Raw genomic sequence first — 14052 nt, 5'->3', positions numbered from 1 at the left:
TACATAGGTAGAAACGACACCTGATTTTCTCAGCTGTGTTTGAAATGATTTTGCAATCCACATTCACTGCAGTTATGAAGTGATGCTGTACTGTGAGAAGCAAGGGGGGGGGAGGGAGCCTATCCTTGACTTTGGGACAAAAATCAGAAATAAAACAGTGGAGCAAAACAAAGAATCCAGATTGCACAGACCCAAAAGGGAAAGGAGGGAGGCGGGAACAGTTCCTTACAAGCTTTCGCAGAACCTTCTCAGAGTGCTTGGCTTTTCCTGATTGCGTCTCTGTCGAAACCAGCGCTGAATACTGCGAACGTCCCAATCCAGTTGCTTGGAAAGCCCTTCGAGCCTCTTCTCGTCTGGATGCTACCAAACAAATAGGAAAAGGGTCAAGAAGTCACTCCTTTACTGACATTTCACATGACACAGGATAGCATAAGGTCAATTAGTAACTACAGTGGTACCTTGGGTTATGTACGCTTTAAGGTTACATACGCTTCAGGTTACAAACTCTGCTAACCCAGAAATAACGCTTCAGGTTAAGAACTTTGCTTCAGGATAAGAACAGAAATCGTGCTCTGGCGGCGCAGCGGCAGCGGGAGGCCCCATTAGCTAAAGTGGTGCTTCAGGTTAAGAACGGACCTCCGGAACGAATTAAGTACTTAACCAGAGGTACCACTGTACAAGCTAATGACTAACATTCCATTGACCCAGTTGGAGAAGGTTGTTTTAGCCCATAACTAAACTTTATTTGTAGACTGTTCTTCATTAGTTAGGTAGTGATCCCAGAATATTGGAAAACAAACAGCATACAAAAGCATACATTTAAAAGCACCATTAAAACTAAAACATACTGCAAGCAGGAAGTGGCCACGGTGAATCACCCCAAATATCTGGTGTTTAATTTATGTATTAAAGGTTTCTGTGTGCGTGTGTTTTAAAGTTTGCAATAATGCCCCTAACGTAGGCTTATTACTTGGGTATAAATCCTATTAATATTTGTGGTGCATTACAAACTAAGAGCACTATTTTAAAAGGCAGCTCTGACAAAGAGCCTCCAAGTTTTGTAAGCTCTTCATGAATATTCAACAGCTGCATGTAAAGAATGTTCTTAAGAGCTGAGCTGTATGTTCAGCAATATCACATGTTAGAGTTGCACTCCTTTAGAATGTGCATATATATTTTTTTGGGGGGGAGAGCAGGTGGAAGACCCACCTGTTTAATGTGACTCTACAAACAGGAAAAAAATTCCTTGGCAATGCAGGTTGCAATCTTAAATATACCAAGGTCTGCAACTGGTGCAATAAATGATTATACAGAGTGAATGAAGGATTGTGTGAGCACCTAAGTATCCCCTCTATTTTTCTAAGGCAGTAGTTCCTGTTGCACAGCAGAAAGCTTTAACTGAGCTTCTGGAGGGCCACCATACGTGGGCAGTGGGCTGCACTGAAGTTAAGAATTGAATCAGAATGAGATTTGCAGGTGGAATACAGCTTGCTAAATCTGGGCATACAAAAAAAGTGTGAACGATTTCAGACCTACCTGAAAGCAAAGAGCAATTAAGAACAAAAACAAACTGTCCCTTGTGGTTTTGAGATACTGTTCCAAGATACCTTGTGCATGTACCTTGTGCATGTACCTTGTTAATATATCTAATTAGTAGCTTAACACTGTTGTTCCAATCTTGCCATCTTTCTATCTGATCAGGGGTTTCAGACAAGGACAAAGGCTGCAGAAAGTTCAGCATATACCTGTACACACACACACACCCCGTGCAACCCACATCTCAATCTTGGATCTTGGAGATGAATTGCACTGGGCCCCCTTAAAACATTAATCAGTTCTTTTTTATTGCCAATTTGAGCTAGGTGACTGGGTCTTGAAGCACTTTCATACAGCACTCACAATGTAGCATCACTCCAGCGCATTAAATGGTGGCCCCCAGAGCCAGACACTCACCAGAGCATTGCTGCCAAACAGCAAGCCCATCTGGAAGTCTACCAAAGGGCATTTTCCCAGGGGGCCCATTCCAACCCAAGTTATTTCATATTTCATGACGAACCTATCCCTTCTCCCAAAGCAAACAATTTTTTTAGGTGCATACTGTACCTTTGTAATTGCAGTGAAGACTTTTTCAAGAATAGCATTAGGCTGAGCTTTCCGTGGTCCATTGGCCTGGACTTTTAGGCCTAAGGCACATGGCTTGGCTATAAACCTGCAATGTTAAAAAAAAAAAAGTAGAGGAAAAATAAGGCATTAGACACAAGTGATCAGATAATCAAAACAGCTCACTGCAACTCATTCACATAGCAGGAGAATGTGTTTTCCCAGTATGTCTCAACCGGCCTCCTGCCATCAAACCCATTCAGAGAGGATGAAGGGGATGAGAGCGTGTTGCAGAAGCTAAATTGTAAATAATAATTATAGAGTATTACAGAGGCTGATTGTCCACTTCTGGACCTTTACTCCACAGATCCTTGTGTTTCTAGCTGAAGATTTAGAGAAGTTTTAAAAAATAAAAACCCTGGAATATTAACCTCTGCTGCTGTTGCTGCTTGTAATTAAAACAGAATAGTTTGCAATTATAGAGGAATTCCTGGGTTATTCTAATGAACAGGAGAGAGCAAGTCAAATGCTAGGTTTAAAGAAAGAGAAAGCTTAACACCCAATAGGTATTTAAGCTCATTTTACAGAGAGGTGGCAGGGAGACAAGAGCAGTTCCTCTCGTTATCAGCTCATCAAATATACAAAAAGAAAAGCATTTCCGCATTAGCAGACAATGGCAATATCCACATACCGCATAGTAGCCAAATACACACACAAACAAAATTGTGCCAGGGCATTCCTGGGCTGCAGCAGAAATTTATCTCCCCTTATCAGGCTTCTCTTGGCTGACTGGATATTCACTGCATCAGAACAGATTCTCTCGCTCTCCCTCTCAGTGGCAAAAGCAAAATACAGATGAATTCAAAATGGATAAGCAAGGACAGTGTCTAACATAAACTATGTTCAATTCATATCCCAAAGTAGCTAGATTAGGAAGCAACCTTCTGTTTTGCTCTATGCCTTCAGCTGCAGAGTCTCCTACAAACATGTCTGGACAGGACTCCAGGCCCCTATAGCAGCTCCATGATGAGCAAGCAGCTGATAAAAGGCTTCTCGCATCCAACATTTGAATCCTACAAGTTGGGGAAAGCTCCAGCTTATCATGTTAGCATTATTGGCACGGGAGACTTGCCAGAGGGGTGGGGGGAAATAGCTGGCAATCCTTCATGCAGAAGAAGCTTAGGTCCGGGGGGGGGGGGGAGTCTATCACTTATTAATTAAATAATAAAACATTGATGAGTCACAGCCAACAAAAATCAAATCAGATATTAGAATGGAGCTGTCGACAACACTTCTGTTTATCAGTGAAGCCTGGAGACCTCCAGTGAATGTAAAGAGACTGCCGACTGGGGAGGAGGGGGCGGTTATGCGCCAGCACTGCTCCCCACGATCACAACACTTTAGCCATGTTTACATCTTAACCGCTGAGCCAGAGCTTTCTTGCACCATTGCAGCTTTGGGATGCAGTGCAAATTGGCAATTAGCTGTAACTACTTATTTTATATCTCCACCCTGCACTTTTTATTTATAATCGGTACTTTTGCTGCGTTGCACAGGGCTGGAATTTTATCTTGGTTGCTTGGCATGTCCGCAGCTGGAACGTGGATATATATGTATTTCTGGGCAATGATGGAGAGGTGACGTTCCCACATTTTCCTTTTCTGTGCAATTTGAAATCAAACTGCATGGGCAGAGGGACAGATATTTGGAGGTGCTGATGACGGGGCTAACTGGGATTTTCAGGCATTGCCAGTTTTGCAGGGAGCCTCTCCATCACATCATATGTTAGGTGTGAGGTAGGAGGGCATGCACTGAGGTAAATGGCCTTGTGGGCCAAATTAAGACCCCTGCTGGACCTAATTAAACATGCAGTCCAGAGGTCGTTGTTGTTGTTGTCCCGCTCTTTGTTTCCTGCCTATATTTCCAGCCGTTTGTGAGGAGCACCAAGCTCACAGGGGCTGTCACCATGGGCTGTACTCCACAGAGGAGGGCTTTAATGTGAATAGTGTATCAGTCCCACAAAATCTCATTTGCAGTCCTAATGCCTAACACAACACATACATAGACTTCTCCACAAACACCTATGGAAATGCAGCTCCTTCCTATATATATATATTTGTGGGGGAATGCAAGTGCATCTTCCCTGCATTAGCATGCTAAATTCCATGCTGGCCACATCCAAACATCAGCTAGAACCGAATGCCACTTTTTCTCAAATGGCTCTCATGACTATGTGCAGTGGGTCTGACTCCCCCATTGTAATGAGTGACACAATTCACTCGGGGTGGGTGGGTGGGTGTACACATCCATTGTTCCCAAGCATTTTCTCTGCCAAGGCGTAACTCAGATTTTCTGGATTTGAGCTGTGGCAACTCTGTTTAAAAGCACCTGAGAATATCAGATAACTACAGACGCAACTAGAATGAGCACCAAATGTAGCAATATTTCACCAACTCATTTGTCTTTCAGGTTGTTCCCAGGGAGATAACAAAACCTCAATTCTGCTTGTTAATGTTTTGTTGTTGTTTTTTGACCACCAATATGGATGCTAGGGAGCAATCTAAAGTCTTCTCAGTTTTTAATTTAAATCCTCCAATTTAAAAGACTTAAGATAAATGACCCCACTGTACTGTAACCTTCGTAAGTCTTCAAGGGACTCAAAAGAAAAATCCAATAGCTCTTTTCCATTTGACTCATTGGACACAGAACATGATCTGCTTTAAATTCTGTCTGCAACGCAAAGGGGTGAAGTTCATTCAAAATTACCTGCCAACTACACAAGGGTTCCACCAAAATGTGGTCCATGGACCACCAGTGGTCCATCAGCTTCATTCAGGTGGTCTGCAGAAGTGATGGGGCGGTAAGGTGGCTTTGCCTTCCTTAGAGGATTGATGCCATGGCTGGCAGAAAGATGGGGAAAGGCACAGAGGAAAGAGGCTGAGAAGGCAATTGAAAGGCATGGAAGGTGGGGATGAAGGATGTAGACACAAAAAAGGGAAGAAACTAACATTGGACAAGTACGGTGCATAACAATTCTGAAACAGGCAAAAAAAAAAAAAATCAAATGGTCCACAAAGTCCATTAGCAATTTTCAAGTGGTCCGGGGGTGTGTGTGCTTGGGAACCACTGAGCTCCATGTGCAGGAACCCATCATGTGCAACATACCGGTAAGCTGTTGGAATGTATTATCTCCAAGAAGGGAGGTGTGTTTCATCTGTGAAGGACAGTCAAGTTTAGTGTAAATACAACTCCATCACTGGGTGATGACCATCAGCAGCCTTAAGCTAACCCCCACAAAAAGAAACAACTTTGCACCTATTGCAAAGTCTGTCTGGGGTGTCTTAGGTTTGTAGATTTAACACATAATGTGATTTCCTAAAGAGCAAAAGGATGGAAAAACAGAGGGCATGATGGGGAGAGAGTCTCTCTCATATGAAGTGGCATTTCCACTGGTATTTTGAAAAAGACATGCTGTTCCTTTTCCAACAGTTTCACAGCAGATTTCCTCACATTGCCTACATTCTGCTCGGTAAAGGGCAGACTTTTGTTTTGGATTCATAACTGAACTGATCAGGATTTTTTAAAAAAGAGTTATCCAGAAAGAAGAGTTTTTTTCTAAATTACCGCATGTTACCAGATTAAGTCCAGCATTCAAGGATATTCCCCCACCCCGACTTCTAGATATGAAAAAAAAAACATTTATTCAAACACACAACAGATATCACTGTGCCCTTAGTCAAGTCCTTCTATAGTACTGCTTATGAAATAACTGGTAAAGTATGCCAGATATATCTGAGAAGCTTTTATATTAAATGTAGGACAAATCAAAAAAGCTTGCAGATGGGGATGGCACGTTCAAGGATTACAATTGTGGGTGGGATGAGGGTCTTAAATGGCTCAAGTTCAGACTTCAATGGAATTGCACCCATTTATGCTAGAACGGATGGTTACAATTGTCCAAAATTACACAGCATTTCGATGTCTTCCAAGGTTTAAGTGATGCAAATGACACGTAACCATCTAACCCACTAAGCTGTTAGTGTTGTTGTTTAGTCATTTAGTCGTGTCCGACTCTTCGTGACCGCATGGACCAGAGCACACCAGGCTGTTAGTACTATGTACTTAATAGATACAATGCACACTTGAAATGTCCCATCCTCTTGCTCCATAGCCTATTTTCCCCAGATGTCCATTCAGTTGCTATCCCAGGCACTCATGTTCTCACCTTCCAAAGCACTACCTCTCTTATTCCATCTCTTGTATACTGTATCTTTACTACCCACAGCCAGACACTAAAGTTTCATATTTTACCTGCCCCACTCTGAAAGCAGCCTGCCTACACCCCTTTCCTCTTCATACTTGATATCCAAAAGTCACTTCTGAAACTCCCCACCACACAGACACAGACACGCATCACCTATGGTAAATAGAAAGGAGGCGGCTATGGTTCAGCTCCCAAGCTACTACTTGGATAGCAGCTTAGGGTGGCATTGAACCAACTTTTACTCGGGGTACATCCACTGAAATTAAATGGGCCATGACTAACTGGGTTGATTTAATTGCAATAGGTCTACCCTTAGCAAAGATTTGTTGAATACCACCCTCAATCTGCTTCACAGGATTGCTTAAGAATAAAAGGGGAAGAGGGAGTATGTGCGAAAATCCTGAGGTTTTTTTTGAGAGCAAGGTCAAGATAACAATTCAGCAAGCAACTTGAACATCAGCTGCAAGCAGAAAGCTAAAGATGGCCACAGCCATATCTGTGTAGTTGCACTTTGGGGAACTCCGTAATCTCTGTGAAAGAACAGGCTATTCATTCCATACTTGCTGGCGTCTCCAGGCTGTAAGCCACAGGAACAGTTTGCTGACTGCAGCAATGCAAGAGGTATGAATCGGAATCACCAAATCTGAGGGGGAAATTGTAGTCCTCTTGTCAGATGCAGAAAACAAATCATTAGCCTTCCATCCAATCTTGCCTTTCACTTCCAAGCCTACTTCCCTCTTGCATAGGGAAGCCATTTCACCTACACCCTTTACTACAACTTGTAGTATCTTGTCCCAGTGAGCACAGCTGGCAGAAACCAGAAGATGCTAAATCCTAAAACCCCTCCAGCAGCATGGCTAGAGGGTTAGGATTACAGCTTTAACAATGGAATTGTTCTTATCTTATTTTACCTTGTTAGACGTGTTGAGTGTCTCTTTTGGAATAAAAAGGTGGGGCAGAAATTATTCAACAGATACAAACGTTGTAAGCCTACATTCATATTAGTTAGAACACAATTTTAGAAAAGCATATACAGGTGTATTGCAAAGTCAAAAATAAATACTTCACAGCCAGCTGGTTGTGCATTATCTAAAAATAAATTGCTCTGATGCATTATCTAAAAATAAATTGCTCTTTAGGCTTAAGTTTTCCAAAACAATTGGGGTGGAGAAGAAACATTTGCTCATTTGTGCTGGTTTGGATGTTAATACTTCTAATTCATTTAACTCAGCATATCAGTGCTTTATAGGAGGCATCTTGAGTATTTATTCCTTCTTTTCTCCAGTGAACATACCACTGTGCTTTTCACATAAGCAATCTGAAACTAAAGGCTAGGAGACTCATTATTTTTGCTATAGGAATGCCACCAAAGATTGACCCTCTCTGGCATCTTATTCCCCTTCCCCAGCTGCCTGGCATATCTGAACGGAGACAATGTCCATTCTCCTAATGCTACATTCCCCAGAGTCACAGGTAATGGAGGTAGAGTACGGGTGGGGATCCCGTTGCCCTCCAGATGTTGCTGAACTACAACTCCCATTATCCCTATCCACTTGTCATTCTGGTTGCTGCTGGAGGGAGTTGTGTCCAACATCTGGAGGCCCACAAGTGCCTCACCTCTGACATACGAGTTTCAGGACCCCGAAGGATGGTGCAAATGCTTGCAGCAGTTACTCTGCGTCTGGATTCTCTTGTAAAGCAGTTTGGGGGCAACATTCATCAGGCCCAAATGGCTATCAAGCACGCCATCTCTTAAGAGTTAGTTCAGGTGTGCAACGAGCCACATGGTGCCTGCCTGAAGCACAACCACACAAGACTCCTCCAAAATTCAAGCTGTTTGCATGAAGTTGCTCATTGTGCATGCTGTTCCACCAACTTTAATCACACAACAGCAAATGCACAGCAGTGGGAGGGAAAGATTGGGTTTTAGGGACAACCCATATAAAACTTTATGCATATAAAACTTTATGCGAAGGTCTGGCTAAAGAGAAATAAAGCAATCTGTTTTTTAAAAAGATGGAACAAAATATGCCTTTTTAAAAGTAGTGTGATGAATATGGATGCACTTGGAGCAACATAGACTCAACGCTGAAGTGCACAGAGAAGTACTTGCCCTGTGGAACTGTCTCCATACACCTGGATTCTAAGCTACCTGCATCCGTGAATCAGGCCCAACATGGATGGGTGCATCCTCAGAACATGCACCGTGTGCCCATTGTGACAACTATTACCTTAAACACTCGCTTAGAGGGGTGGGAAGACAAAAACGGCATTTCACTTTTCTTGTAGCAAACAGAGGAACAGATTCCTTCTTTGGAATTCTGCTACCTGAAGGAAAAGTGCTGGAAAAGCTATTCATGTTTTTTACAATCATGACAAGACAACAGAATGAGAGTTAGCTTCATAATTGATACAGTAGGAGGAAGGCATACAGATTTAAGATAAATGCTCTTCCTTATACAATGGAAGTATATATATATATAGAGAGAGAGAGAGAGATTATTATATTTGACATCACAAGTACCTTAAAAATATGAGTCATTTTCTTGACATCTGCTATTTTGTGCCACTATCGCTCCCTCTAATAGGGAACTCAAACGATGAGTGCCAATTAGAGCCAAAACGGGACTACTGAGAAGGGAACATGTTGTGTTAGTTGGAAAAGAAAAATGAAGGAAACTGGGAAGAGGAGTGGAACGTTATTACATCTTGTAAATGAGGAAGCCAATGTGGTGCCCTCTATATGTTGTTGGACTACAACTCCCATCAGCCCCAGCCAGCAGAAACAATGGGAGTTGATGTTCAACATCTGGAGGGTGCCATGTCTTATGGTATCCTGGAGAATGGGTTAAGTGACTGCAACGCTGGGCAGGAGATAGGATAATGATGTTCTGCAATGTTTTGTTGCAGGTTTCACTTGAATTCTAAAGAATCCAGGTTCAGACCTTTTGTTCATGGCTTTTTTTTTTGCGAGAAGAGGGGTAACCCACACTTTGGGAATGTGTTTTAATACAGTAAAAGAATATTATGGAAGACAGAATTATTTCATGTATGGCAATGAACACAGCTGCTGGAGATCTCGTTTATGAGATCCCAATGGCAATACAGTGGTGCCCCGCTAGACGAATGCCTCGCTAGACGAAAAACTCGCTAGACGAAAGGCATTCGCTAGCGGAAGGCTGCCTCGCAAGACGAAAATGTCAATGGGCTTGCCTCGCAAGACGATTTTTTTTTTCTTTTTCCCCCCGTCAAAACCGCTATTCTCCGTTGGTGCTTCGCAAGACGAAAAATTCGCTATACGAAGACACTCGCAGAACGAATTATTTTCGTCTTGCGAGGCACCACTGTATGCTTATTTTTCATTGATACACTAATAAAAGCCATTAGTTTTCAGTTGTTGTTGTTGTTGTTTTAATATACAGTATGGCAATTTAAAACCAACCAACATTGAGTACAGGCTAACCTATAAAACTTGTAAAGTCAGATACGTATTGTTAATAACCACATTTTGCCAAGAAAACAATTTTTTCCATGGAAGCTTCAGGCAGTGTCAGAAACAGCCTTTGAAGATTTTTAGGTACAGTAATTGCTTCTGAAGTGCCTGCCTACTCAGGAAGCATTGTTCACGTTCCAAATGTATCATTTCAGTGATGTCAGCATGCAGCAAATCTAACTGTCTTGTGTACTTTTGTGACATCATCCCGTTTGCTACATCACCCTCAATTACTAAGTAGCACTATTTTATGCTCAAAAGTGCTCACCTCCAAATAGGTATGCATGGGATTGCAGCCAAACTCATCTGCACTTTCAAGCGTTATTGTTTAGTATCTTTTCATGTGTACAAAGAGCCAAGCAAAATTCTGTCTCCAAAATTCTGTCAGGCAAAAAACGCTATATAAGCTATATGACACAAAGCTGTGAATTATACGCCTAGGCTGAATAAATAACCCCACAGAAGTTATTAGCCTCCTTGGATTCTATGCTGGTACGAAAAAGAGTTGGGACACTTCCTGAACATGTGTGTGTGTGTGTGTGTGTGTGTGTGTGTGTTTATCACAATAGCAATTAAAATGTAACTGGCTGCATTAGCTTTGACCCAGTTTTAATAATTATAACCAGTTATTATGCATACTTCAGCAAATATCTGAATTTCAAATTGAGAAAGTTTAAAATCTAAGAAGTCTGCCGTTAGCCACAGGCGACAAGGAAATTGCATGCAGGAAAGTGATCAGGCTGCTGGAGAAGGGGCACAGTGCTCTGCTCCTCCTTTGGCGAAGAGAGGACTATAAATATGGTAAGTAAATAAATAAAAAGGTTACTCACAGAATGCACAAGACTAGGAATCAGCAAGCAATTTGAAGGTGGGCCATCCGGGCCCTAGAAATCCAATAATGATAACTGCTTTTCCAGACCTCCCTCTTTCAACTTTCCATTGTCTGAAATGTCAGTCAAAACATTTACCGTATATACCCGAGTATAAGCCGACCCAAATATAAACCGAGGCACCTAATTTTCCTACAAAAACCTGGGAAAGCTTATTGACTCAAGTATAAGCCGATTCACCTTTGCCGCTGTGGAGGAGGAGGAGGAGGAGGAGGAACGAGCAGCCCGAAAGCAGCCCTTTGGGCTGCTCCTTCCTCTTCCTCCTTTGCCAAGTTTGCATTTATGCGAGCAGTTCAGGAATGGAACAAGCTGCCTGGGGAGAGTAAAGAACCACTGTTCTTGTACGCTTCTTAAGGAATGGTTGACTGGGGAGAGCGGGTGGCAGCATGAGCGGAGAGAAAGGGCTTCTTTCTCGCCGCTCCCACCGCTCGCCTCACTCAAGTATAAGCCGAGGGCAGCTTTTTCAGCACAAAAAATTGCTGAAAAACTAGGCTTATACTCAAGTATATAGGTAACTATTCATCTCCCTTGCTCATCTTCCACTTGTAATATGTGCAGCCATAGGAACAGGTCCTTCTGTACCCTATTATATTAATCCATTGATTGGCATAATTAATTATTTCAACCAAATAAAGACAGGTGTCTGGCAGTCCCTAATACAGTGGTATCTTGGGTTACAGACGCTTCAGGTTACAGACTCCGCTAACCCAGAAATAGTACCTCAGGTTAAAAACTTTGGTTCAGGGTGAGAACAGAAATTGTGCGGCGGCAGCGGGAGGCCCCATTAGCTAAAATGGTAGCTAAGGTTAAGAACAGATCTCTCCAGAACGAATTAAGTTCTTAGCCAGAGGTACCATAATCATAATCATGAAGCTCATCTCACCGCCTCGTAACCGTGGTTTAATGCGGAGATTAATTATTGGGACACTCAACAGTTTCAAGTAGACACTCCTGTCTTCTGGGATCTGGCTAGAAAAAGATTAAAGGAAACTAGAATTAAATAATGATGTACACAGAGTAATTATGAAGATATAGGACAGATATAGGACAGAACTGCCAACCTAGCAGTTTGAAAGCACAAAGTGCAAGTAGATAAATAGGTACCGCTCCGGTGCGAAGGTAAAAGGCGTTTCCGTGCGCTGCTCTGGTTTGCCAGAAGCGGCTTAGTCATGCTCAGGGCCGTCTTAAGCACATCGGCCGCCGTGGTGCGGTGATCCCTCTGGCACCCCTGTGCCCCGGGGAGTAGTGGTGGTGGTGGGCTGGCGGGGGGGAGGGTGGCGTCTGGGGCATCCGGGGGAGAGCGCAGGGCACGGGGCGGGGAGTCCGGTGTGCTGCCTTCGCGCCTCTCTGCCTCTGGGGCCGCCTCCCTCCCATGCTGACCGCCTCTCGGGAGGGGGGGCGGGCGAGTGGGGGATGAGGGGAGCGGCGCGGGACTCTGGGCGCCCTTCCAGCACTCCAGTTGGGGCTCCCCACGCGGGACGGGAGGTGAGGGAGGCCGGCCCCAGATCGAGGAGCGTGGGGGGGCATGCACCAATCAGGACAGGGTGGTGGTGGCGGCAGAGCCGTGTGGCTTGGTGGCTCGTTGCACCCCCCGGCCATCTGGCGGCATGCAGGGAGGGGGGAGTCCGCAGGCGGGGCGTGCCAGTAGGACCAATGGATAATGGCCACATGACCTGGAAGCTGTACGCCGGCTCCCTCGGCCAATAAAGCGAAATGAGCGATGCAACCCCAGTCATCTGCGACTGGACCTAATGGTCAGGGGTCCCTTTACCTTTACCTAGGACAGATATTAGATCACAATTTGCTCCAGATATATCACCTTTATACTCTGTTATTCTTTTCTCCTTGGTTTAATGAAACAGGAAATATTTCTAATTTGGGGCTTTGGCTAAGAAATCAGATGCATAGGATAAAAAATGTACATTTCCCCACTAACATATAACCTCTGGACTAGACCTCAAAGGTTCTGTGGACAGTGTGTGTGTGCGTTTGTGTGTGTGTGCGTGTGCAAGAGAGGGAGGGAGAGAATGAATACACCAATCATCTGACAAACAAGGTAGTTCATTACAGCTTATATTTCAATTACAAAGATAGTAGGAGAGACCAAATCTGCGGTGGATATTTGGCTCTGAAGTCCCTGACATATTATAGTGATGGTGAAAGTCACTCACTATAATGAGCCTCTGGGAAAGATAGAGAAACGTGGAAACAAGATGCTTTTTGTTTTACTGTGAAAAACCATCTCACGTGAAGAAGTCTACCAAGAAATACTAAGTACTGTAAAAGAGAGAGAGAGAGAGTTTTCTGGTATTTCTTGCATAATTTATTTTGTGTCTGTGCATACAAAAAATGAATTTGTTCAAAAAAGCATAATCTGTACCAATAAAAAACAACATATTACCAGAACCCAAATTTTAACATGGCCTGTTATTGTAATTAAATTAGAATGAAAAATACAATAGGAAAAGAACTGTTGCAAAACCTAGAGTGCGTGCACTCACTGCTCCAGCAACAAAGATGGGCATATGCTATTGAATACTGCCCAATATTGCAGAACGAGAAGAAAATCCAATGTAACAAAGTAAACCCGTGTGCACCTTGGCACAAGCACAGCTTGAAATATTAGTTTCAACCTTTGCCTAACCTATCAAATGTATACCCTAAAAATAAGATTATGAATTTGTCTAATTTCAGGCATTTGATTAAAAAAACAACAACAACCCACAGATTTATAACCTACTTAGTCTGCTATGTTGAACAGTTTGATGGAACTAGGTCAAATCTTTCTCTAGATTTGGCTCTGGCCAATCTAAGCCAATTCACCTATGTCTTGAGAATTTATTTCTGTTCTTCTCTTTTTAGTATTTATTCTAGACCTTGACATACATCACTCCATGAAAAGGTAGACAGTGGGAAGCAAAAGAAGGAACCAGATACCAGTAGTCTCTTGTCTATTTCACTAATTCTAATCTGTTCTTAGTTCTTTTTTGTTAACAGATCAGTGACTACATCACTTAGAGAAAAAGGGGAGGGGGTGGTGTGCAGGGATGTCTGAGAAAATTAGCTTTTTTTAAATGGAGGTGACAAGATGACAAAACAAAAAGACAGCAGATGCCAACTAGCCAGGTGTATGGTTCTTTAAAAAAGAAAGAAAGAAACTTGCCAGCGAATCATATAGAAATAAGATTTTACCTAGACGCTGAAGAAACGTATTTTCAGAGTGGAGCTTAATTGTAAGAGGAGGGCAGTTGCATAGTATTTGAATGATCTTTTCTTTGTTTGCAGGATGTAGGGTGGATGGAGGC

At 42.9% G+C, this 14052-nt stretch overlaps 1 protein-coding gene across 2 annotated transcripts in view; it reads right to left on the bottom strand.

The window, feature by feature from the left end:
* CERS6 (ceramide synthase 6) overlaps positions 1 to 14052 on the bottom strand; it is a 77109-nt gene that overhangs the window by 53541 nt on the left and 9516 nt on the right. For both annotated transcript variants that reach the window (XM_033166509.1, XM_033166517.1), the window contains exons 2-3: positions 2104 to 2209; positions 230 to 360 (exon numbers count right to left, since the gene is read on the bottom strand). In XM_033166509.1, coding sequence (XP_033022400.1) covers positions 230 to 360; positions 2104 to 2209 — 237 coding nt within the window. The remainder of the gene's footprint in view (positions 1 to 229; positions 361 to 2103; positions 2210 to 14052) is intronic.

This window comes from Lacerta agilis, chromosome 1, assembly GCF_009819535.1.
Source record: "Lacerta agilis isolate rLacAgi1 chromosome 1, rLacAgi1.pri, whole genome shotgun sequence".
Classification (NCBI taxonomy): domain Eukaryota; kingdom Metazoa; phylum Chordata; class Lepidosauria; order Squamata; family Lacertidae; genus Lacerta; species Lacerta agilis.
The sequence above is the reverse complement of the archived record's forward strand: the minus strand, read 5'-3'. Positions and strand labels throughout refer to the sequence as shown.